This window comes from Lissotriton vulgaris, chromosome 1_1 (genome assembly GCF_964263255.1).
Source record: "Lissotriton vulgaris chromosome 1_1, aLisVul1.2, whole genome shotgun sequence".
Lineage (NCBI taxonomy): Eukaryota > Metazoa > Chordata > Amphibia > Caudata > Salamandridae > Lissotriton > Lissotriton vulgaris.
Window position 1 is genome coordinate 1621945820 of NC_141685.1, and position 27701 is coordinate 1621973520.

The following is a 27701-nucleotide window of genomic DNA, read 5'->3' on the forward strand; positions in this document are numbered from 1 at the left end:
TGACTGTTAAAAGAGGGAGCTTGCAACTTGCCTTCCTGGACCTCAGTTCAGCGTTCAGTAAGCTATGGAGGAAGATGTTGGCTATGGGTGTGGATACTGTTTCGGGTTTATCCTCCCGAGCAGCGGGTCCGGGATATTCAGGCTTTGATTCCACTCTTTCAGCCTCTATCCCGAGTTTCTGTCAGGCTGACACTCCGGCTTCGGGGCCTGATGGCCTCCTGCATCCGGCTGGTGACACATGCCAGATGGCATATGCGGGCTCTGCAGTGGGACCTGAAGTTCCAGTGGGCAAAGCATCAGGGCAACCTGTCCGATCACGTCCAGATCTCGGAGGGCGCAGCGCGACAGTTGCTGTGTTGGCTCAGGAATCGCGATTGGGTCAGTGGCAGATCTCTCTCCCCTTATGTTTATCGGTTGTTAGGTCTTGGCTAGACAGCGCATGCTCTTGCCTTTTAGAGACATGTTGTGTGCACTTTCTGGGCTTCAGCCTGCCTATAGGCTTCCCATTTGCGGCTGCCCTGTTGCTCTCTCCCCATTTTCCCATAGCATGCATGCGTCATGCCCCTTCTTGTGTTTAGCCCTCCTCAAGTGAATAGACTAAATACTATATCAAACGACTAATCTCATTTTGGCATCGGTTTTAGGAACTACGTTTTTCTTTGTTGAAAAGCACTTAACACGAGCAGTTGTGTTTTCACTGGCTCTGAGCTCCATAAAAATATCTGTAAATATTGTTCTGGTCTTGTCATATTCTTTCAGTCTTCATGGGTTACCTATCTTGTTTCCAGGGAATGCGCCTGCTTTCGCCATAATTTTTTCCCCACGGCGATTTGGATTACAAGAAACTATTTACACATGATTTTCGCTTCAGGAAATGATGGATTATGCTGTCTGCCTTTCTATTTGCTGGGAGGAGCATTGCTTCCCTTCAGCCTCGACACTTCAGAATAACCTTGCTTTCCGTCATATCAACAAAGTAGATGCTGAGCTCAAATCCTTATGTTTGTTAACAAACCCTTTCATTCAGTCGCAGTAGGTGGGGCTCATGGGAGTTGCTCCGAGCTGCTTAACCAGGCCTATAAATATTCTTCTTGTCTCGTCACATTCTTTACTGATTCTTACAGAAGCGCCCACTTTCGCCATGCTTTTGTTCCCGAAGCCACTTGGAGTCGGATTACAGGAAACTATTCACACAATGTGGGACATGGCCTTCTCAGGGGGGAACATCACTGAAACTGTTTGCTTTTTTTCTACTTCCTAATCTTTGCATACTTTCCATTTGTAACCCTAGAACACTGAATGGGTTCCCACTGTACGGCATTGGGAAGGCATAGCACCCTCCCGGCATGGGGAAGAAGCGAGGTGCTTGCGTGTTTGGGTTATGTGTTGTTCCCAGGAGTACCCTATGGAAGGGTACACCACATACCCAGGGCGGATATGGCATTGACGAGTTGGGGAGCGTGGCAACGATTATGCCCTGCTGGACTCTCCGGCCCATCATGAATACTATTCAGGTTGGCATTTATGCGGTGAGCCAACCTAGAGTGGTCTGTCCGAGGGACGGAGCTCTGGGTAGACAAGTGGTCATGTAAATGTAAATTGATACTTGTATATCGCACTACTCACCCGCAAGGGTCTCAAGGCGCTTGTACGAATACCGCTGTGGAACCCATCCTGGCTTACCTGTGAGGCGTCCACTCCTGGGCACCCCCAAGGTGGAGGCCAGGCATCCTTAGCGTTGTGGGGGCTGTTGTGGAGATTAAGCAAGCTATTGCCCAGAGTTGCAGAGTGGGACTCCATGATTGGAATAGGCACCGAGGCGAGAATTATCAGGTCCGTGAACCCTGGTCCCGGGCTAGACCTCTGCATCAGGGTCTGCGACTCTAACCATTGAGCCACACTTCTCCATGTGGGCCCAAAAGGAACCACTGCCTGAACAGGGGAGAACCTCTGTTGGGTCCCCGTAACCGAGAGGTCAGTTCCCCTTTATGGGACACCTTCCTAGGTTGCTGAGGCCCTTTGCGCCGGTTTCTTTCCCCTCTGTGGGTATAGTGGGAAAGGGCATGCACCCTCCCTACGTCCTGTAGAAAGTGGTGTTGAGCTGAGGCGGTGAAACATACCGTCTGCCTGTCATGACAAGCAGTGGACACACTAGCGCTAAAGTTGCCCAGCTGCCCAGGTAGGAACTAAGACCCACAAGGGTTCCCCTACTGAGAAGACTTGCACTTCCCTTAAGTTAGTATAGTGAAGGGGTCCCCGGTATCTTGAGCTGCAGTATGGGATTGCAGTGGCGCAGCCTCACGATCTGTCCCATCAATCGATTAGCTAGGCAAAACGCCTTCTATTGGTAACAGTGGGCTTGGCATATCTTGCATGGAAATTCCACTTATGGGAAGTGAAAGGCACACAAATGATGGCCGGAATGCAGAACAAATCAAACATTCATCCCCAGTCAAGAGATTAAATCCATCATTCTTTGCTCACCATACCGACCTAGTTCAGACCCAGCCATACGCAAATCAGTCGTGACATTGCTCCTTATGGGAACAGTCCAACCCGAACAACCACACCAGATCCTCCCTGCACAGGAAACAAATATCCTGGGACCAGTTTTGAGGTATCACCCCATATCAGCTAGGCTAGCTTGAATCCAGTGGCACATTGAGCCCGGGACCCACGTCTGGGCATATCCCAGCGCACTTAGGGTGAGAAAGCAAAAGACACACAAATGACAGATGAAATGCAGAACAAATCAAACATTCACCCCCAGTCGAGATCTGAGATGAATCCATTGTTCTTTTGCTCACCATGCCACCCCTGAAACCAGTTCCAGGATGCTTGTTTTCAGTCCAGGTAGGACCTGGCCTGGCCGTTCGTGCTGGACGTTTCCCTTTGGAAGCATGGTCAAGACTGATTTGCATACGGCTAGGTCTAAACGGAATGGCATGGTGAGCTAAAAAATGATGGATTTAGACCCAGTTCTCTGTACTGTGGGTGAATGTTTGACATTGTTCAGTATTCTGTCCATCAGTTGTTCTTTTTGTATTTGCCACCCCAAGTGGGAAAGGTATGCCCAGACGTGGATCCCGTGCTCGGAATGCCATGCAAGCCTGGCTGATAAGGGGTGATACTCCTGAACTGGTCCCATGATACCTATTTCCTGCCCAGGGAGGACCTTGCCTGGCAGTTCAGGCTGGACTGTTCCCACGGGGAGCAGGGTCAAGAATGATTTACTTGTTGCTTTGTCTCAACTGAAACGGCATGGTGAGCTAAAAAATAATGGATTTAGGCCCAGATCTCTGTACTGGGGATGAATTTTTGACATTGTTCAGAATTCCGTCCATCAATTGTTCTTTTTTTAAGCATGGGCGGAAAATCCGTTCCGCTCGCGGATTTTCGGTAAATTCGCAATCCGCGAACGCTCGCGAATTTACCGAAAATCCGCAAATTCGCACGCAGCGGATTTTTTTTTCTTGGTGATACAATTTTGCGGCGTGCAGTGTAAGTTCGCAATTGCGAACATGTAGGTGCGGCGGGCAGCAACAATCTCGCACTCGCGAAATTACAAAAATTGCAATTCTGCACAAGAAATCCACTAGCAAGCACCATAGACCTTCTGAAAATGATGATTTTTATGAGAATAACTCCTCAGGTTGACATTTGCCTGCACTTTTTTGGATTTGAGGCCTTTTGACTTTCTTTGGATCACTTTTGGATTAGAAATCAACTTTCACAAGTAAGCTTGTTTGGGGCATTACAGTTGCTGTAATGCTGTTCTGCAGAAAAACGAGTTTTGCTAAACTGAAAGCACTCAGCTGGTGCAAAAGTTCAAATTCATCATTGGTAACCATTCCCTGTAGTGCTTCCTGACTGGGGCCCCTCCAGAGTTCAGTTGCTAGTTGCAACAATTGTATGACCCTGCTCTGACCCTCACAGCCGGATCATAGAATAGCTACAAGTAGGCCACAAAGGTCCTGGAAAAAAAAATTGCACTGCAACAGAAAGCAAATTACAGATAAGGAAGCAGGTGCCAGACTGGAATTTTAAAACAGTGACACATTAATAAATCAACCCCAAATTAATTCATGTCAGTTGAAGCAGGGCAGGTGTGCTTGCTTTTCCCCCCCATAATCTACAGTGATGATGAACCAGAGGGTGGCATTGATGTACCAGAGGGTGGCATGGGTGTAACAGAGCAGGGGTGAAACAGAGGGTGCTGGGAACCTGTGATGATGAACCAGACGTAAAAACAACATAATCGCGACCGTTGCGAGCCGACATGTAAGTTCGCAATTGCGAACTGGTACAAAACCCTCGCGAACTGGCAGAAATCCTTGCGAACACAAAAAAAAGAAAATTCGCGAGAATTCGCGGATTTTTGCGGATTGCGAGTTCGCAAATTCGCAAAATTCGCGAACGCCAGATTCGCAAAATTCGCCCATGCTTATTCTTTTTGCACATTTGGAAAGTGGGCATTTTTATGCAACAAACGCTTGTGTGGCATGGTATGTTGTGCTGGTCAACACCGGATGTCGGGTGGACCACATCTGGGCATTCCCAAGTGACGGCCCTAAACCATTGGGTGTGCAATTGAAACAGCTAACCACTGCCAATTGTGGGCCTGGTGGAATACATGGGGGCAGAGATTGTGACATCTTGCCTCTGGGGCCAGATCACCGCCACCATAAAGAAATGGATCTGCATTCTGCGGCCTCATGGCAGTCAGAACAAAACGTTTAGGTGACTCATCTGTGGTTCAAAGGAATACTTTTTGTGTCTTCTCTCCACTTCATAGGCCCAAGGGCGAATAACTACCCCATGCCACCTCAGGAAGGGGAGAGATCCGCTTGTGGGGACGAAGGACCGAAGAACCTTGTCTGCATGATGCACTTTGCCAGAAGACACTGTTGTGCCTTCCTGAATAGTGGCTGGCCTGGGCCGATTACCTGCTGACGTGTGGCACCCTGAAGTGGGCTGCCAAGGACCATTTGGCTGGTCTCCGGATCTCTCAGAGGTCTCAGAGATATCAAAGATCTGCTACATGGGGCCCAAACTATTTACCTGTGACGTCTGAAGATCGGTGCCCTCTAAGTACCCACGTCGCCTTTTTGTTGTGTTTTGACAATAGTACTGTTTGTGTGCTACATAAATAATTTACACATTGCCTCTTATGTTAAGCCTGGCTGATTTTTATGCCAAGCTAACCAGAGTTAATCACTGGTTAATTTAGTGACTTTTTGTGGTTCACCCTGCAAGGGAAAGTGGCTGTTGATTGACTAGGGCTGACACCCCAGTAAACAACAACCCAATTTCTCACAACTGCTATGTTGCATGCCTAGCCCTTCCATTAAGGTATTCAAACCACTATACTCGCTGCAGGTTTTATCCATTTCTGTGTTATTGCCATTGCTATATAGCTTTATCTGACTTGATCGGCTATTCTGTTTAGTGTCCTGTCTATCTGATCGGATGCCACCCCGTAAAATAAAGTTATTGAACAAACTGCAAATCCTTTATTTCTTTTCCAGGGCTGCCTTACTCACTGGCAGGTTCCAGACACGGTCGGGATTATACCCTGATGTCCTCTACCCTGGATCTCGGGGAGGCCTTCCACTTAATGAGACTACCATTGCAGAGGTTCTCCAGGACCATGGTTATGCTACTGCAATGGTGGGCAAGTGGCATTTGGGTTATGGTGCCAATGGAACATATTTGCCTACACACCAAGGCTTTCAGAGATTCCTGGGAGTAGCTTACTCTCATGATCAGGTAAGTGTGAGATGAGAGTGAAGAAAGCATTGTCAAATAATTGTATTGTTGATGTTCATTGTCTCACCATGGGATCCACAGAGTAAATTTCATGCATTTGTTTAATGACGCTGGACAAATAATGCCACGTTTCAGAAATTAAAAAGATGGGCATTCATCAAAATAAATGGCCTGATTTACAGTTTGGCAGACAGAACACAAATGTGATAGATTACCATGTTTGCCAAATTCTCTATTTTGAGTTACATGGACTATCAGGTTTCCAACAGCTATATCCCCACTGCTTTGTCGTCAGAAAACCTACACTGACTACCAAATGGAGTTGCGGTCGTTGGTGGAGGTGTATCAGACCATCCACTCTATTTAAAGTGGACTGTCTGATGTATTCTTTTTGTGTTAATTTAGGACCGCCAGGCACATACTAGCTGTCCCAAATGGATTTTTTTTTATCACCCCCCCACCCCCTTTACTCTGGAGGAAAACCCCCATGGTATCAGTGTTGTTTATTTTTTGTTTTGCAAAACCCCAAAATATGTGAGGAGTGGCCTCCTGAAAACGCTTACCAAACTTTTGCACTTTCAGAGGAGCCATCATGAAGGTGGCACAGAAATCGCCACAAAAAATGTTTAGATCTCAAAATATGGAGGCTGGTAGTGTATCCATGGTGGCTGAGAAACTGACCTCCGCCACACTGACGGACAGTGGGCCGCTAGCCATAGTGTAAATGAAGCCCAAAATATCATTGGATAGCAACAGAAATCTCAATATTAAAAGATGCAACACAACATAAGTTTCGATGAGGACTACCAAAAAGGGCACCATTAACTTTATTGTTGAAATCGTTAGGAGAAATATATAGCTTTGTTGTTCACTTCCTTTAATTGTCCATACAATTGCAATAATAAAGTACAAAATTCCTATGCTATTCTGGAAACTTTTTGTGGTCTGTTGTTGCTTTTTACTCAGCAATTCACTCAACAGTTAAAGATCCAACCACAGTTTTCCCACATAATGCATATCACCCTTCATTACAACTACATCATTTGGGATCTAATTTAAGGTGAAAGCAGCTAACAACCTCTACCTTTCTTTCAGCCCAAATCTGGAATAACTTAATTTCACCATGCACCTACCTTTACCCAGCTGTCTATGCCATAAGATAAGAACTTTATTTATTGTATGTAATACATTTGTGAACTACTGCATCAACCAATGTAGTCTTCATAGCATTTTTGGACAAGGGGATGTGGGAGGGGAGACAACAGACAGTATTTAACTATTCATGTTCAAATACTTGAGGCAACAAGTAGGTCATTGTGCTCTGACAGGTGCATGCCCCATGCTTCATGCCCCTTATTTAGGTAAGCAAATATCCCCCTGCACATGTGCCATTCATGCTCTTTGCACGTACCCTTCCTTGCATTCCACTGTGCTCACTTTTGCTCACTATATTTGACTTGTGTCAGAAATTGCCATCAACTCTTTCAGTTTCTGCTCCAGTTGAAAAACGGCAATCGAGAAAAATATCCACCCAATGTGCTACCAGAAGATTAAGGAAGAGCATAATCCTTATAGGCACAGTGGCTCACAATGGTTATATTTGTCCATCATTAATCGGTTTACTGGACAAACAAATAATCCAGACACACTCTGAATATGAAAAAAAACCAATTATTCAACGGGCAAATACGGAAATTACTCCATACAGGCACACTTGTTCACTTAAATAGATCAATATATTGTTCTGGAGTGATTACACAGTGCAAAAAGTGACAATTTGGAATGTGGTATACAAATACCAGCAGCCAACTCAAGGCTCTGGGACTATGCAAGCCTTTGTTGCGGCCAATATGTACTACATCGCTTACACGCTGGATTCAGTGCGGTCACAGTGTTGCGCTGGTGATCCTCTTTGTCCTTGATAAATTAACAGCTTTTAGTGGACAAAGAGGGCACTGCCCCCCTTCTCCTTTTGGAACCCGGTGGTGGCATTCAGTACCATTGACCATACTGTACTGGTTAAAGAAACTGCCATGTGATTCTTTGACTTTAAACTGATTTCGTTCATTCATTATAGGCCGCGCAATAGCCATGTTCTTGGTGCCTGTTACAGTTGAGCTCAGAGTTGCCCTGTACAGGGTTGTCCAGGAGTTTATTCTGTCATCTCTCTTGTTTAATATCATTGGCGGTTTAAAATACCATTCGATTTACACTAACTTCCCGAAGTTAAACTCAGCTGGTGATCACTAGGAATAACATTGCTAAACTAGGTCCCTCTGCCAGGCCGTGGTTCACGGAGGTCCAAGCCCCATCCTCACTAGGGCAGTACTCAATCCTGGTTTCCATCTGGATGCAGAGCTATCGCTCGAACATCAAACAAAATAAGTGACCAGAACTTGTTTCTGGCAGCAGAAGCTAGTTTAGCAAGTTTTTCCTTATGTGGATCACATCTATTATATGCCGGTAACCCAACCACTAGTCTTGTCACACCTGGATTACGGTAATGCTTGCGCTTTGGGGATGTCGAACAAGGTGCTGAAGCAGATACTTATGGTACGGAACACTGCTGCCTAATTAATTACGGGCAACGCCCTCCAGGTTTCAGCACATTTCAACTGTTTTGAGCCAGCTACATTGGCTGCCAGTAAGGAAGCAGGCATTACTTAAGGTCACAGTGTAACAACTTTGTATCCTCCATGGCACAACTCTGTAACTTCGAAAAAACAAATGTTCCTATATAGAGGATGCCCAGAATCCCGAGATGAAGAGGACTGTGAACACTCGTCATCCTTAGAATCTGGGCAAAAGCTTTGGGGACGGAACTTTCTCTAATTGCTGGCAGAGAATGGAATAAGCTCCCTGACAAAATGTGTATAATCTTCCCACTGCTCTCTTTTTGAAAGGAATTAACATTTTTACTTATTCAAGCACCAGTACTCTCTGGCACCCCAGCACTCTCAAACTATTTTCTACATGGTAAAGATCTCTCACCGTTTATGTTTCTTTCTATGGTCATTCTGTTTACTTTTTTTTATGACCATAAAGCTCTGGTGTGTGCGAGTTTACAAATATACATTACAATACAAAAAGTAATCTGTTCCAAGATTCTAACTATTTGAAAGTTCATGGCATTTAAGGAATAGACAGCAGTTGGATGAAAGATCCCCGCTAAAGAGCCCCTCTTTGAGGTGTCGCCCGTTGGGTATTGCACCGCTGACTCAACGAGGAGCAGCCCAGATGATAAAGCATGACACCTGCTAGGGTGTGTGAGAGCATTACATCCAACAAAATGGATGCCCAACTATAGGACTGCACGAGACCCTACAACATCCTAGACACTACAGTGACACGTACATTCCTTAGTTAGAGGAACAGCCCAGCTTTCTTTGTTTTCATTTAAGGAATAAGGGCACTAACAAAAATGGTCCGTTGATAAATGCTGTTCAAATCTACATATGATTGGAATTCTTCAAGCATCCAACAATTGGCAAGGAACAAGTAAGATCTGAGAGTTCCTACTTAACAGTTTAGTGAAGCAAGCAGCTGCAGGAGTAGCGAAAGAACTTGTGCAGAAGATATGGCACTGTCGAACCAGAGTATTAGTTTGAAGCACTGGGCCTTCCTGAGGCCCACTGAGGAGACCTGAGAAAATATAGGCAAGATCACGTTGAGGTGAATTAAGGTGTTGCCAGAATAAGAGATCGGAATTTTGAAAACTGTGGAAAAAGCCCCCAGGCCACTGTTGGAAAACATTAATGCATGACAGATCTGAAGACAAGGCTTCACAGGCACAAGGTGAGATTATTGGTTTAGGGTATCCAAATGATGTCGTACATCAGTGGGACCCTTGGGTGACTGTTAAAAGCAAACAATTAGTTGCTCAGTATTGTAGAAAGTTATGATAATGTACTGTCATTTATCATTATTACCCTGTTGATACCTTCATTTTTAACTTTATTGTAATAACAGTGGTTGCAAATTTCAAAAAGACTTTAAGTCATTTCCAGACCCTATCTTTCATAGGTTAAGAATCCTGGACCAAATGTATGAGGTTTTTTAGAGATTATAGGGCAGTCTGAGGCTATTGAGCTCCACCTTTCAGGTGTAATAGTGTTTACAGCTGGGTCACAATACTGTTGCTCTCCAGATAGTTGCACCAGACACTTTGAGATCTTAGGGTAGTGAAGGCAAGTCGGTTTACTCCAGGAGATGGAGAAACTAACAATGAAGTACAGTAGACAGCACTCAGTAATGTCAATGGTCAAAAAGTTCCTTACTGTAGAAAAGAAAAAGGACATTAAAAACTTGTAAGTAACTTTTACATTAAAAAAACACAAAAATTGAAAATCAGAAGCTTATGGGGGGTGGAGTTGCCTGGCTACAAGATGGCCGCTGCGTAAACGAGTTCAGCGAGCCACACAATCCTCTCCATCAGTGGGGATAAACTACATGAGCAGCCAATTGAGGCTCTTTGCGTGGGCTTCCTGGCTGAGTAATTATTGTAGGCAGCAGAGCCGCTGGTGAGCGTCGCCGAAGTATCCTATTTGCGGCCTAGCTGTGGGGCGAGGGCTGTGACTGCGTCACAGTGAACTCGTCGGCACCTGGGAGTTCGGAGGCCCAGATGCGGTGAGCACCGGGGGTTTAACAAGATGCCCTGCCCTATCGACTGCCGAGGAGCCTTACTTTGAGCTGCCAGACATGCCTTTCCAGTCCGCGGTGACGGGCCCGGGGCGAAAGCTGCCTGACATGGGTCTTGGGGCCTCCCATCGCGGGGCGAGTTGTGACATCACTTCCGTAGACCATGTCAGGACGGAGCCGGGCGACGCCGCCTCCCGGCGTGCAGAGGTATTGCTTGGAGAAAAAGGATTTTACAGATCCAGTCTGACGCCTGGGGAGATATTCTAAGGTAAGGAATCTGTGGCTAGACTGTGTCTCTACCAGATATATCGTTACCGAAGGTAAGTAACTTCAGACATCAACTTTAGAACCAGACGATCTCTAAAATGATTTGATAATCTCTCTGGTGCCTTATTGTGACATATGTTTCCCTGGATCCAAGTCAGAGAGAGGCTACTGGGCCCCAGCTGTCACAAGTGAAGTTGTGTACCACTTGTGTCCTGTGGACAGAGTGCTTTTGGACTCGCATTGAATGAGAAAGTGCAACCATTTAGTACATGGGATGGAATCTAGGCTTCGCTATAGATGCCCCCCACCCACACCTTTTTGCCCCATTTTGGCCTGCTAGATGCTGGTTTTTGACTCTGATAGTGCACTCACACTTGGTTACCAGGCCCCAGTGCCTGTGCTCTTCCCTAAAAGTGGTGCTAATTGGTACACCCAATTGGCAAGGTACTTTGCCTCCTTATAAGTACCTAGTATATGGTACTAGTACTACCCAGGGAACGGGTGGTTACGGGGTCACCAGGGTTGCAGCACTATATTGTACCACCCTGTGTGACCCAAGTAAAAGTATGTGTGCAGTTCTGCCATTGTAGCTCTGCACAAGCAGCCTGTCTGTTCAAGAGTGATGCTGCAAACACCATGTGCTGCAGTGCCAGACCACTGCATTTAATGTAAGGAAGTCACTCTTAAGGTTGACCTCCTAAGCCCAGGAGGTAGTGCATTATATTAAAGATGTGGATATATATGTATATACATATACATCCCTACAGTAACCGGCGTTCCATAGAGAAACATGGTCTGGCTACCGAGAAAACTTGAGATAGCCAGCTCCATTATGGAACAGCCAAATTGTGTTGTGTTTGGTGCCAAACACCATGCTTTTTCACCCCAACACAATTCTTGTGTCCAGGGTGAGCTGCTCTTCCATGGGCCATTTGCTGCCAAGACAAGAGTCTACCCTCCTGGGGGGATGTGCTAGCCCTTCCTTTAGGATGGAGACAAAGGTCTAGGGAGGAAGGAGGTCACACCTCCGCCCTCCCAGGATGGCTAGTGTTTACATCATACAAGGTGGTGAGCCTCAAAGGCATCACCACCCTTGATGTGCAAGTGTACTTGTTCCCCTCCCCAGAACAAAGCCATTCCTGCCCTGTCCAGCCTGACAGGAGGAAAAATTAGTTATTAAGGAGGCGTACCCCTCCAAAAGGCTAAGCAGACCTTTAGGGTGGGGTATGAGCTCTGTACAGCCAAGGAAGGGTTAGCCATCTTGGAACACCCTAAATTAGGGAACTCCGAGTAGAAATGTGGCGTACACCCACAGGATGTTGTCACCCCAGATGTGGGTTAGCCTCAGGGACCAGTAGCCCATTGGCCATTGGCCCTCACACCCTTAACGCCCCCTACACCAGAACATAAGGGGCTCCCCAACACTAAACGCCCCCTAAACCAGAACATAAGGGGCTCCCCAACACTAGAATCTCAGTTCTGACTTTAAATCCGAGAAGAGGCGCAAAGAAGATGCCGTCACAGAAAACAGGACCCTGGACTCTGCCGCAGTGTTAAGATAGGAAACTTAAATGCCCTGAAGAGACCATATACTGGAACCTTGTGTTTGACGTATGTCCCTGGCAAAAGCTCATTGCTCCCACCAAGAGAGACTCCAGTGGATGCCAGAAACTGAAGCACACTCCCAAGGAATGGTGGGTCTTTTCACCTGCAAACTGCAGGAAAATCAACATGCTGCCTGACAAGAATTGTAACCCACTTGGCATGTCGAGAGTGAGCCTGAAGAGAAGTGGTGTCCTGCTAGTCCGGAGTGGTACCTAAGCTTTTACCATGTTTCAAGGCGCTACTCCACTTATGGTGCCTTCCACCCACCAAAGTAACCATGGACTACATTTGCTGCAGCCAAGGCTTGGTGATCGGCAGTCAGGTGATTGACCCCTTGAATGACATCTCCAGTTCGAGAGCACCTCACAGCGACCGATGTCAGCAACAACCCCGTTGTCGAGTCTGTGGTAAAGCATCTTTGGCGCAACCTGCCCTGGTGATGGACAGCTACCAGCTACCTTTGCACCCGGAGCCGCCGAACAAATTAGAAGAAATCAAGCCGTTGAACCTGGGTCCTAGGACCCCAAAGGCCTCTACTCTCTGTTGATAGAGTGGATCTCCAACTCAAAGTGTGGTTATGTCAAGTGCTGCATGTTTGACGGCTCCCGCAGATCCTGTTCACTACCAAGGACAGCCAAGTCACCTCAGAAACCGTACTCCCTGGGCAAGGTAACAAAGTAACGCCTGTTAGAACTTGATCTAGGGTCCCCCATGACCTTATCTACAAGCGGGTTTATTTGAACTCCCCTACAAGTGACCAACTGTCACCTTATTTTCCCCCATTCATTCAGGGGGACCAGTTTGACAGATAAAGTGCATCTATTTTTCAAAGCTTTAAAAGTCCACTACTCCTGTTGTATGCATGGTACAAACTTTGTTTTGGTGTCTATATTTTATATATATATATATACATATTGGTGTCACCTCAATTGCGGTACACCATAATGGTACTGTAGAATGCTCAACAGATGTTCCTCCAGTAATGCCTGACTGCTCCTTGCCACACTACCAGGACTGAGGTAAGGATTATTGTTGTTGAATAAAAAGATCATCTACTGTGTATTGTGAGAATATTGCATGGTAAGGCCTCCCAGCGATACCACATAATATTCCACCTTGCAATAATTCGACTCCCTCAGTGATAATGAGGAAGAGTGGTGCAAGGTTTACTGAAGGAGGGGGATATAGGTTAGAGCCTCAGAAAACCGTTGACAGAGGAGTACATTAGTAAGGCTATGTCTTCAGCCAGGGATTTACTTTACACAAGTAAAACCGAATGCTCTTAGGAACATTAAACTGCACCTAACACAATAATTAGTAGAGAAAACCACAACTCTCTGGTGCCTTCCTGGTCAGTGATAGAACCCTAAAAACTTTTACAGGATCTACACGCTAAGTTCTATTAAAAGATTTAATATGTGGATCTCCAGCCAGTGGTATCCATTGAGAGATATTTGTGAAACCCACGCTCATGACTTTGTAAGTCCAGAGATCACACACAATTCTTTTGAAAGGATCAATAATAGACCCAGATGTTGAACATCAGTGCAGTATTCCAAAGTGCAAAAACTAACCTTCCTACACTTGGAAGGAGAAGTGGATATGCATATCTATATTGATGTGGTTCTAGATTCACATGCCAATGCTGGAATATTAATAGGTTATGATGCTCTGCCCCTTGCACAAAGAATGACGTTGTTACCCGGTCTGTACCACACTACCAGCTCGCTCAGATGGGTATGAAAGGGTGTCCAGGACCAACTGTTAAGGGGAACGTCACTGGTGTCCTTCTGGCTTCTGATTAGTTGGTTTGGGTTATAGCTGGTTCCGGTGCTCAGAATGTTCACTTAAGATAGCATGTATGTTCAGATGCCCGAATCGCTGATTCCACCAGTGGCAATCACTATATTGTTGTAGTGGGGATATCCCCCAGTTTTGGGGCACAAGCGAAGTAGAGGCTGTGGTAGGCACCAGGAGTTTCAAATGTGCATAGCTCCAGAACAGATTGTCATAGAATAATGCCACCAACAGTTCAAGATTCAGGGTGACCATCTTTTAGCCACTTCTTCAAATTACTGTGCTAAGGATAAAGTCAGAGTAATTCATATGATCTCTTTTTTTTTTTTTTACTTCATTTTGATGCTTAGCAAAAACCAAAGAAAAGTAGTGGCAGTCATAATTTGCACAAAATGCAAAACCAAACAAACATTGGTAAAAAGCAGAAATCAATACATGATGACATAATGTACACAGTGGAGAATGAAGATAGAAAACAAAGCAATAACAGGTTAGTTATACAACTCAAAAGACAACATAACGGCCGATAGATTAATCTAAAATAAATGTTTTCATTGCTTGAGCCACTCCTCCAACGGAGCCCAGATCTTTCGGCCCAGCTCACGCCTCCTTCTCCCCGTCTCAGAAACACTGAAGACTCCAAATTATAAAGAGCAAGAATCTTGGCTCTCCAATTAAAAAAGGTTGGGGCTTTGGGACTCAACCATTGTGAAGTAATACACAGCCGAATCAAGGACATTGTTTTAAACAAAAAAGTAGAGACATATCTCATTCTTTCGACCGGCACAGTGCCTTCACACCCCATTATCACCATCTCTGGAGAGATGTTGAGCGGAATATTGAGCTTAGAGTTTATAAAGCACTCAACATCAGATAAGAATACCCCCAACTTTGGGCAAGAATAGAACATGTGAATATCGTTAGCTGCTTGAAGCCCGCACCTGGCACAGCAGTCACCTTTACAGCCAACCCCCCCTCCCCCCCCCCCCATTTTGCAATTTTTGCCAGTGTGTAATATAGATCGAATAGTGCCATGTAACTTTGGGTACGTAAACTCCCAGAAACTTGGGCATAACTTGCTAAATCCTGTGCCAGGCTTATAGCCTCACCAGTCTTACCCAGTTTACTCTCCCACTTGACATTCTGTAATGCAAGATCGTCAAGGAAATCAGATAGCAGATGCTGATACAATGTCCCTATTCTAGCCCTTCTTTGGTTTAGTTCAAATAAGATAACCTTGTCAAAAATATTGGAGGTTTGATGCTGGGTTTTATCTATAAAACTGCAGATATTTGAGGGTCTTTCAGAAGTTCTATACTATGCTTTATATGGAGGATAATTCTGACTCCCATATTGAGTCTCAAGCCCGGGATTTCCTGCAGGACATTGACACCCTCCAAGTCACAATTGAGAAGAATGAGTATCTCTCTTCCCCAAATGAGTGGGTGGAGGTTGAACTGGCAATTAAATCGCTGCCTAACGGCAAGGCCGCTGGTCCTGACGCCATCCCTTTGGCATTCTATAGGGCGTTCTGTCCGGAGATTCGTCAGGATATCCTATCAGTTTTCAGGGCAGCACAGGGGGGTACTATACTGGATTTTTTTAGCGTCAAACCACGATTGTTCTTTTTAAGAAGAAAGATAAGCCAGAGCTAAACCCCTCATCTTTTCGACCAATCTCCCTGATAATTACTGATAGTAAAATATATTCTAAAATTTTATCCACTAGACTGGCGCTGGCTATCACCCCACTGGTTTCATTACGCTAGCACAGGTTTATCCTGGGTAGGGACGCTGTCGACCATGTTCGGCGGGTCATTGCACTTTTGGATTGGGCTCAAGTTACTGGCTCCCCCTCGGAGTGATCCTGTTGGATGCCGAGAAGGCGTTCGACAGGGTCGCCTAGGGGTTTTTATAGGCAGTTCTTCGTTGGAAGGGCTTTAGTACCAAATTTATCCAGGCTATCCAATTGTTTTATATTTCCCCAGCGGCAACATTGCGTATTTCTGGTCTGGTGTCAGCGTCCTTTAACCGCAGCAGGGGCACTAGGCAAGGGTGTCCCTGCTCGCCCCTGCTTTTCGCTATGTGCATTGATTCCTTCCTTAGCAAGATCGAAGGCACCTTGGATATCTTGCCTGTCGGGGTCAATGCTACAGAGTATAAGACCCTGGCATATGCGGACAACATTGTAGTCTTAACTAGTTATGTCGGCTCAGCCTTTTCTGCTTTAAAGACACTAGCAGAACAGTTTGGCCGGCTGTCAGGCTATAGACTCAATGTTTCAAAAACACAGGTCATTCAATCATCCGCTAAGGCCCCTCCCAAGCTCCAGTGGTAACAGAAGCAATATATCTGGGGTCAAAATCACTGCTCTTGTAGGTAATATCCATGACCTAATTATTCTTCCAGTTATTGGATCGGTTAATGCCAAGTTGACCAACTTCACGGCCGCTCGACTTTTGCATGCCATTTTTCAAGATCAGGTTTTCTTTAGGTGGCAGTTATTGGTGCTGAAAGTCATTGGTGATCTAGGTACTGGCGGACAAATGGCCTCCTTCTCCTTTTTTTGAGTTTAGAAAGTTTTATTAAATAGAAATATACAGTGTAAAACATCATTACATAAGTAAATGATACTAAAGGAAATAGAGCAGCAGATATAATAAAAACAATATAAACACAAACCCCAAGGGAGGTAAATGAACTGTACCGAGAAACAGAGCTTTTAAGGGTATTTTGTCATAAGGGAAGGGGGGAGAAAAGGAAAAAGAAAAGGAAAAGGGGGCAACCAAGAGAAACAAAATCAATACTTATAGTTACCATACAACAATAAGAGAGAAGGGAGGATAATAAACCGTTCAGGGAGCATGTCTGTATCGGAAATCAGTTAAAGGTAACCATTATAAATCTTTTTTGATTAATAAGGGTACAGTGGTGGCAAAAGCACGGTCAAGACTGTGGTGATGACAACAAATTCCACCAAGCATTATATGTAATCTTTGAAGTGTCTTTCCAGTTGGTAGTGATTATCTGAAAAGAAATTGCTATAAAAAGATCAATACATTTACGTACATTACAATTAACGTTCCATATGGGGAAGACCCGCCCAAGAAAACATGTACAGGCTCAAAGGTAACATCACTAGGTAAAATGTCATTGAGTGTAGACCAAATGCGAGACCAAAGGGATTTAACCAAAGGGCACTGAAAAAACGAATGAAGAAAATCACTATTATCACATGGGCATGACCAACACTTTTTGGAGTCAAGTAATTTACATTTAGTTAGATCAGAAGGTGTAAAAAAGAGCCAATTGTAAAAAAAATTCAAAGTCTGTGTGGCGCTGGCCGAACGGGAAACTGTATGTATTTTAGACCAAATTGAGTTCCAAACTTGTAGAGAAAATTCTTGAGCTAAGTCTGCTTCCCATAGAAGCTCGAGTTTAAATTTGAGCCTCTCAGTAGTGGGATGCGAAAGCAGTTTGTAAATGGCCGAAGCTCTAAATGGATTAGTACAGTCTAGCAGAAATATGAGAGGAGGTGCAACAATGGGAGGGGGATTGTTCTGAAAAATAAGAGAAGATAGGGTGTGAGTAAGTGAGAGAAAATGAGTTAAATGTGTGTTTGCGAGGTTAAAGGAATCACGCAAGTCCTGAAAAGATCTTAAAGAGTTGTCTTAGAGCAAGTGGTCGTAAGTAATGATACCTTTATCAATCCATTCTTTCCAGTAAAGCGCTCTATTATTGATCTTGAGTAATTTATTGTACCAGATCGGAGTCAACAAGTGAAGATTAGTGAATGAAAAGAAGGAGCGAAACAGTGAAAGCGCTTGTACCTTAGAGTGCTTAAATATGGGGTAAATGAATCTCTTTGGAGGATGAGATAAGCGAGTAGCGGTAAGGAATGAGAAGGGATCAAGTTGTGCGAGTTCTATAGAGCTCTAGGCTGTTAAAGGAGGAGAAGGTGAATCTGTAAGAAAAAGCCAGATTTGTTTTAGTGTAAAGGCCGAATGGAAACGAGAAATATTGGGAAAGTTGACCCCACCCAAATTCTTGGGTTGTTGGAGGCGAAGGAGAGAAACCCTAGCTTTGCGATTGTTCCATAAAAATTTTGTTAAGAGGCGATTAATGGTTTTGAAAAAATTATGTGGAAGGAAAATAGGAAGCATAGAAAGATAAAAATTGACAATAGGAAGTAGCATCATTTTAACAGTTGCTAGTCTTCCCCACCAAGATAGAACAAGCATTTACAATGCAACGGTTTCGCCTTTGGAAAAGTTAGAGCTATTGGCATTGTAAATGACACATTTTTTATCTATGTGTTGGTTTTGAAAACAGATAAATAAATGGCATTGTCATTTACATTGCCAATACCTTAATCTCTCGCAAATGTGAGACCTATTGTACCCTACGGACGAGCTCAGCAGACAGCAATTACTACCACACACAGAGCCACACATACACACACCCAGAGCCAGCCACACATACACACACCCAGAGCCAGCCACACACACACACACCGAGAGCCAGCCACACACACACACACACACACCCCCAGAGCCAGCCCCACACACACCCACCCAGAGCCACACACACACACCCAGAGCCACACACACACACCCAGAGCCACACACACACACACACACACACACACACACCCAGAGCCACACACACCCAGAGCCACACACACACACACCCAGAGCCACACACACACACCCAGAGCCACACACACCCACCCAGAGCCACACACACCCACCCAGAGCCACACACACCCACCCAGAGCCACACACACACACTCAGGAGAGCAAGCACAGCGAGGGAGCAGAGAAGCAAGCACAGCGAGGGGGCAGGGAAGCAAGCACAGCCATGTATCCAGTTTCCTGAGACCACTAATCCCCCCCCACAGTCTCCCTGGGCTCCTCCTCTGCAGGCCCGCATAAAGCTCCGTACGTGCAGCTGCTCTCGTACAGGAGGGCTGAATCACCAACGCACATGCAACAGGAGACAGGCGGGGGTTCTCGGGTGACAGAATATGCCAGATGTGGAAGAAAGGCCTTAACGGTAGGATTGTTAGTAGGAAAAGGGAGCATTCAAACAGCAAAATGTCATTTTACCCCGGCTTCTGAAAATCCTCAAACTAGTGCTATATGACAGAGGAGCACTGGAATCTCATTTAGATAATTATGTACTCAGCCCATTTAAAGATATCGATCTGCGTAAGGGAGGTTCTGCTGTCATTTTAGACATTTCAAGAAGACTAGACACAATTGTAAACTTTTTTCTGCAGAATCTCTTCATGGGGCTTTTGGAGGTTAGAGTGCCCTTCAAGCAGACTTGTAGTCAATTGGAGTGACTTTATTAAATTGCAGATGACTTATGAGCAGTGTTTCTCGCTTTCAGCCTATTTCTCTTGTTGCTGCCTGGATATTGTTTGACTAGCAGGCCTAGCATGATTTAATTATTCAAGGTTCCACGGGAAGCTACAAGTACATGCACTATTAGCCTGCTACGAAAAGCATTGGGATGGGCTGAAGGGTTTGGGTGCCTGGGGAAGCCAACCGACACCGGGAGGAGACAGGGCACGGAGTCGAACGGGCACACGGACAGCGGGGGGCAGGAACAGGCACACGGATAGCGGGAGGGGGGGGGGTCGGGAACAGCTGCACTCTATAGCCAGACCTAGAAAGATGGACGACTATACATCTGCATGCAATAGTTTCCAGACGTGTGCCTGGCACTGGCTCCTTCCTGCACCGGCTGCATAGCCCAGGCCTACCGTGCACGGTTCCTGTGGGGCTGGCTCTGCACACTCACTCTGCCAGCAGAAGCAAAGATTAAAAGCTGCTTGGAGCCGGTTTCGTGAAGGGTGCCGGCGTCACTAGATCGCCCGAGGAGCTTAGCATGAAATGTTCCCTTGCTCAAGTGATTACTGGAACTGCACGAAGTCACTGAGCTCTGGCTCAATGGCCTTTTCCTCACAGTTTCTCTGCCAACCCGACTTAGCAGAGGTTCTTTGAAATGAAACTGCTTAGGAAATGAATATTCCACATGAGGTCAGATTGCGCAGAATAACATGTAATGTGTTACTTTTGTTGTCATTGGAGGACGGCTGGCATGAAAGAAAAGACAAATCATGACTTGGCTGTTCGAAGGCGAAGCCCCGGCTAAGAATACTTTAAATTGTAATAACAGGTACTGGAACAGCTGTGCTCTATAGCCAGACGTAGAAAGATGGAAGACTATACATCTGCATGCAATAGTTTCCCGACGTGTGCCTGGCACTGGCTCCTTCCTGCACCGGCTGCATAGCCCAGGCCTACCGTGCACGGTTCCTGTGGGGCTGGCTCTGCACAATCACTCTGCCAGCAGAAGCAAAGATTAAAAGCTGCTTGGAGCCGGTTTCGTGAAAGGTGCCGGCGTCACTAGAGCGCCCCGAGGATCTTAGCATGAAATGTTCCCTTGCAATCCCGGAGACACGGACAGCGGGCAGAAGGCAAAAAATAAACAGTGCAATCAGGGGTAAAAGGCAAGAAACAAGGCAAGAATGAACAGGCACTCACCAGAGGACGGACACAAGCGAGAGTCCCTAAAATAATGTCGCGGGAACGGGCACAGGACAGGGGGGGGGGGGGGGGGCAGGAACGGCGCACGGACAGCGGGAGGGGGGGCGGGAACGGCGGACAAAATACGTAAACTTACAAAGTGAAAACACATTTATAAACAAAATGCTCCTTACCTGATTGCCTCGTGGGAACTCGAATCTTGCAGCCAACTCCAACAACAAACACTTGTAAAATGAAGAAAACAGGCCGACTCAAAAAAAAAAATAACACACACCCACCGCCGCAATGACGATCCGAAGTGGGTGGAGAGCGAAAAAATCGCGGGCACGCCCCCGAATCTGGTCCGGCCTTGACAGACAGATCCGGCACCCAATGGCTAGCCTCCATTTATGGAGCTAGCCAATGGGAGCCGGGGGACGTTCCTGAAGTCCTTATTGTAAGCAATGGATTTCAGCTGCGCAGAGCGCAGCCTTCGGCAGGTGAAACCCAAAAAGTTCGGAGATACCTGTAATGGTGCATATTTGCTCCTGGGAAAATCTTATGAGAGATTGCAGATCCGCGTTTTCCCCCAGATCAAAACAAATTCCCCATGAAACAACTTATTTTCCTACACCCACTCCATTTTCCGGCCCTTGAGAAAGTTTTACTCCTCTCCCTGTCAAGAGTATGTCAACTTACAATGCCGGTAGACATTGTAGAGAAATTGGTAAAAAATACTTAAACATGTAACTTTGTGATGACACTAACTCACTGGTTATTCCATCCCTAAAACTTCTAGCACAATTCCAGCCCCTGTATGCAGATTTGCAGAAAGTGGCAAATTATCAGAGCGGTTTTGCTATACCAAAGCTGCCATAACGTCCCACCTCACTACATGGTAGACAAAATGACATTTTTTAGCACAGGACAAGCCCACTTTTGAAGTATTGTGTCCCTTGGACAAGTAGATATTTTATAAAATTCCACGCCAATAAGATGGACCATGCTGGGAAAGCAGGGTGCCCGGTTGTCATCTCTCCTAAATTAAGAAGCATAACTCTTGCCACGTTTCTTCGGTCATCCCGCTCTCTTTGAAAACCCATCTCACAACCTGCTAATACCACTATCAAAAACTAGAGGACAATAGTTTCGTTTGAGGCTCTCTCACATGCATCTGACAAGTTAAAAAGCAACTTAAAGAAAGAAAATCACTTCAGGCGTGTTTTACTGTTAACGTCTTCTCAGTTCTGGCATTTGCCGCTCACAAAAAAGAAAACTACCCGCTCTCTGCGATTGTTGTTTTCAATAAATGTAACGGTTGCTCTGATATATTCAAATATGGGTCGACATCTAACTTTCCATCCGAAGTTTCAATAAAAGTTTGCTTGCCAACTTTCCATACATTGAAACACTGAATGGCGGTTACCTACCTAAAAAAAACAAATGATGCAGAATGTGCACGGCACAAGAAAGTCTCCTAAACTAATTGCCAAATAAGTTAGTAGGGTCTATAACAATGTTTATATAACTATAATAGTGCATGCAAGTTTACGGAATTGTGTTTGCTTTGCTAAAAACTTCATCACCGTTACAGAAAAAAAATTCGCGATCACACGTGTGATCCGTTATTCTTTCCACCGGGAGCTACACTAGGTTGAGTGCCAGATCCTGCCAGTGGTCCTGTGAGGGCGTGGCACTGTGCCTGTCAGAGTCCACTCTGCAGGGGCAAGCTGTGGGCGTGCCCTGTCTAACTTGGCAGAATCTATCGGCTGCAAGATCACGGTGCCAGGACACTTAGCCGCAGGGTGTACTGTAAGGTACCTCAGGGTGTGGCACTGTCGGCGGTTCATTTGGGTCGCTCAGTAAGGACCCCTATGGGGCTCTTGTACCAAGGTCTGGTGAGTGCTCGTAGGCAACTTACCCTTCAGAAGGTACAGGATCCTTCGTGCCCCCACAGGCCTGCCTTGGTCCGGGGGCGACGGCAGGTTCTCCCCGCCGGCGGGGGTGGCGCAGCCCTGCTCCAGGCCCCCTCTGCGGCCTCGGCCTGCGTGCGCCCCGGCGCCCCCGCTGCTGCTGCACGAGGAGGCCACGGAGCCCGAGCGCCGCCCGGTCCATCTCCACCACCATGCCTTCCTCGTCCTCCTCGCCCATCTCCCCCTCCTCGGCCTCGAAGCCCGGATTGTCGCGGCTCCAAGCCTGCCGGGACCCGGAGGAGGGCGGCGACGGGGAGCCCGCGGCGGGGAGCCCGCGGCGGGGAACAGGGGCCGGTCCTGGCGAATCTGCGCCATCTCCAGCTCCGTCCCGGCAGCGCGCTCGGGGTCCCGCGGACCGGCCCCTGGGGCGGGGAAGAAGCCTCCCACGGCCGCCTGCTCGGCCGCCAGCCTCCCTGGCCACGGCCTCCGGCGCCGCCGGTCCTCCTCCTTTTCTCCCGGGCCGGGCGGGGGCTCCTGCCCGGGGCTGACGTGCTGGGGGTTCACCATCCCTCCCGCAGGGCCCCGGGACCCCTGCTCGAGGCAGCCATCTTCAGCCCCGCTTCCACCTCCTTTCGGGATTACTCCCACTTTCCACACCCTCGGAGTCTGCGGGTCCAGGAAAAACAGGCAAAGCCGTCCACGATCCCAGTGTTTTGGCCGCTGTTGCTGGAGTGCTGTGCGGGGAGGGAGGCCGGGGGCGGGCGGCAGGGCGAGCAGAGGCCGGGGGAGGTGCCCGCTGCAGCCTCACTTGACCACAGGGCAAGACTGCTTCCTTTTCTTTTAAGTCAAAAGATTGCTTTCTTTTCTTTTAAGTCAAAGACTTGTTCCCTGACCACCAAAAACATCCAATGTAATGAGCACGTCTAATTGAAAGAAAGGATTCATTATATTGAACTGACAGCCCCAAATCTGTGCCATTGCACTTAATACAAAGTCCTCCAAATGTCTTCTTTAAAAGACTGACATGTTATGGGGAGCGCTACAGTCACGCTCCACTCCCAGCTGCACTGCTGCGTGGGGTACTAGACCCATGTCCATTTACCACTTCGAGGTATGTTAATGTAAAAACCGCTTATTTCCATTTTAAACAACATTTTTTCTTTCCTTTTCTTTCCTGTTCATCTCATTCCAAGTCCACATATTCTTTAAAAGACTGACAGACTCGATGTAGCAGCTTTTCTCTGGTTTCAATCTTAAACGCTTCTGATGAACCGAGAGCGGTGTTCACCCCCTAAGGATTTTGTTGCTCCATAACTGGTGTTGTAACTGTAACAAACAAGTCAGGTCCCGTGCCGGCAGCCAATCACAGCGCGGCCCGGGAATGACGTCACAGGGGTGTCCCGGCCGGCAGATTCGGGGGCGTGTTTTTCGCGCTCTCCCCTTCCCATTGCCTGGAAGGTAAAATTCCAGCCAATGGGAAGAGGAGAGGGCGGTACTTAAAAAAAGACACAGAAACGCCCCCGAATCGCGTTTTCCAGAGAAAGAAAGCGTGATTGACAGCCTCTGTCTCCCAATGGCTAGCCTCCATTTACGGAGCTAGCCAATGGGAAACAGAGGCGGTCCGAACATCCCTACTGAAGACAAAAGTTTTCGATCTGGGAGGGGCACTGCGTGCCCCTCGCCAGGTCGAAACCTAAAAAGGGGCGACCAACTATTGATAAGTGAAGAGACTTTTTTAAGTTTATCCTTATGATTAATTTTAACGGTTTCTCTAATAGTATTGTCATACAGAATACCTAAACATTTGACATGCCTGGGATTCCATTCAAAACCAGATCCCTCAAACATAGGAGAAAGACAAAACTTATTAAGAGCAAGGACTTCAGATTTATCAATATTCAGCTTATAACCAGAAACTAAAGAATAATCATGAAGTAAAAAAAAAAGTGCAGGTAAGGAAATGGCTGGATTGGAAATGTAAAGTAAAATATCATCCGCATAAGCAGTAAACTTGATTTCAACATTCTGATATACGAATACGGAGTATGAGGATCAACTTCTTATTTTTTCCAAAAAAGGTTCTAGTGCAAGAATAAAGAGGAGGGGAGAAAGAGGACAACCTTGCCTGGTTCCTCTATGAAGGGAAAAGTATCTTGATTGCGCTCCATTAACCCAAAGTCAGAGGGGCAGAATATAATAGTTGAATAAACTTAACAATGGGGGGACTGAAACCAAGCCATCTGAGCGCCACAAACATAATATCCCAATTGACCCGATCAAAAGCTTTTTCAGCATCTAGTGTGATAGCTGCAACGGGGGAATCCATTTTTGCAACAAAATGTATGATCTTAAGAAGAGTTCTTGAGTTATCAGTGATAGACCTACCCTTCACGAATCCAGATTGATATATGTTAACTAAATCAGGGGTTACTTTATTAATATGAATAGCTAACATTTTTGCATATATTTTACAGTCTATGTTTATGAGCGAAATGGACCGATCATTTTGTCAGAAAGAAGGATCTTTATCCTTTTTAGGAAGTAGGCAAAGCATTGCCTGTGTAAAGGAACCTCTAGATTCGCCTGTGGCAAGGAAGTGATTAATTAAAGTAAGTAATTGTGGTACTAAGACAGTCTTAAAATGAAGATAAAAGCGCACCGTAAAACCATCTGGGCCGAGTGTTTTGTCCTTGGGAAGAAGAGTAATAGCAGCAACTATTTCCTTCCCTGAAATAGGAACGTCAAGGGAGGAGAGATCTACAGATTTGTCCGGAGATTTAGGAATAGATTGAAAAAAAGTCAATTTGCTCAAGAGAAGGATTAGATTCTGGAGTGTGAAGGGGAGAGTAATATTGAACAAAGCAATCAAGGATTTTATCGTCCGTGGACTGAGAGACTTCCTGAGAATCTTTGATGGCAACAATCTTAAATTTTTCCTTTTTAATTTTAAGATAGTTCCCAAGTGATTTGCCTGCTTTCCTACGTCCACCATACATTTTAGCGTTAAATTTAAGAAGTTGATTAGAGGCGGAGTGTTTATTATATTGCATTTTCGCTTTGATGAGAGAAGATAATGTGTCCGGGGAGTTAGTGGTAAAATAAAGGTGTTCAAGTTCCTTAATTTGTTGGAGGATTTGAGATAATTGACTGAAAGTCTATTTTTTCTTTCGGGATACAAAGTCTATAACGCAGCCTCTAGCAACGGCCTTAAAGGGGTCCCAAATAAAGTGAAAGTCCGAGGCAGTGTTAAGATTGTTGTGAAAAAATTCATCCATAAAGAGCGAGAAGTGATCAGTGAACTGGGAATCAAGAAGTAGTGAATTGTTGAAACGCCAGAGGCGAGAGGCAGAAATGGGTGAGGGATAGTCCATATCTAATATGACGGGGGCGTGGTCTAAAATGAGAATAGACCATATCTCAGAATTAGTCATAAATTGAAAGGCATGGTGTGTGAGAGAAATATAATCAATACGGGAGTGTGATGCATGCACTGGAGAAAAAAAAGGAGAACTCAAGGGAGCCGGGTGGGATATTCTCCATGAATCTATAAGGCCTCTGGAGAAGATGGATTTGTGAAATGATTTTTGCATTTTATTGGGAACATATCGTGCTTGTGATTTACGATCCAGAAAGGGAATTTGAATTTAAAATTATTTTTAAAGCGCACATACACCAGCGGTTTCTTGGCAGTACAACTAACAAAGGACCGGAGCTGGAAAACAAAAGCAAACTGCAGGAGGGTTAATTGAAGGACTTCGTGAACAGATGAGCCTTGAGCTGTTTCCGGAATTGCGGGTACAGGGTGAGGGCTCGGAGTTCAAGGGGGAGAGAGTTCCAGAGGAGCGGGGCAAGGGTCGCAAATTTCGAGCCTCCCCATTTCTTTCTCCGGTAACGTGGGATAGTAAGAAGGGACTGGGTGGATGAGCGTAGTTCCCTGGTGGGAACGTAAGGGGTGATCTCAGATGAGATGAAAGCCGGTGCCGAGCCCAGTCGAGCCTGGAAGGTGATGGAGGCGAGCTTAAACTGGACCCGGGCACGAACAGGGAGCCAATGCAAAGACTTCAAGAGGGGGGTGGTGTGGTGAAATTTCGGGAGTTTGAAGACCAGGCGGGCCGCCTGGTTTTGGATCTGTTGCAAACGCCGTAGGCTATATGCAGGAATACCTGCATATAGGGCGTTGCCGTAAACCAGGCGGGAGACCACCATGGCCAAGATGATCAGTTTGAGGGCAGTAAAGGAAAAGAAACGGGACACCCTGCGTATAGTGCGCAGTGATAGAAAGGAAGAAGAAACCACAGAGCTAACCTGGGAGTGAAGGGTGAGTTGAGAATTGAGTTTTATACCTAGTGTTTTGACTGAGGTAGAGGGGATAGGTGGAGGGCCGAGAGAGGGGGGCCAGAATGAAGAAGACCAGGGGCTGGATGAACCACCCGTCAACACCAGCTCGGTCTTGTCTGGGTTGAGCTTCAGGTGGTTGTGGTTCATCCAGTCCCGGATATGGAGCATAATAGATTGGAAATTTAGAACAGAAGAGGGGGAAGAAGACAGATTGAAGACAAGCTGGAGGTCATCCGCATAATTAAATACGGCGACCTCCATTTGTTGCAGAGAAAAGATAAGAGGGGCGATATAAAGATTAAACAGAAGAGGGGAAAGGGAGGAGCCTTGGGGGACCCCGCACTGAACTTTCCGAACGTACGCAGTGAAGTCACCCAGGCAAACAGCCTGGGTGCGGTCGCTCAGGAAGGAGGATAGCCAGACCAGAGCGGTGCCCCCGATCCCCGCCGCCTTGACACGGGAAAGCAAGATGGTATGATCCACCGTGTCAAAAGCGGCTGAGAGATCGAGGAGCACCAGGGCCTGGGGCTGGTTGGTATCCATGCCCTCCCTGAGGTTGTCCAGGACCGAGAGGACTACGCACTCCGTAGAGTTTGCGGGGCGAAACCCGGCCTGGCGGGGGGCAAGAGCTCCATGCTTCTCCACGAAAGAGCTCAGAGCGCAGGTGACATGGCGCTTGAGCACCTTTGCCAGGAATGGCAGGAGGGAGATGGGGCGGAAATTGGCAGGCATTGAGGTGTCCGCGCCCGGCTTTTTTTAGGATGGGTACAATTACCGCAGATTTTAGTGGATTCGGTACTACGCCTTGAGAAAGGGAGCTATTGAGGAGGTGAAGGGGG

At 46.4% G+C, this 27701-nt stretch overlaps 1 protein-coding gene across 2 annotated transcripts in view; it reads left to right on the plus strand.

The window, feature by feature from the left end:
• Positions 1-27701, plus strand: part of LOC147750916 (arylsulfatase A-like) — a 254515-nt gene that overhangs the window by 62667 nt on the left and 164147 nt on the right. For both annotated transcript variants that reach the window (XM_086918825.1, XM_086918826.1), the window contains exon 3: positions 5529-5769. In XM_086918825.1, the coding sequence (XP_086774951.1) occupies positions 5529-5769 (241 nt within the window). The remainder of the gene's footprint in view (positions 1-5528; positions 5770-27701) is intronic.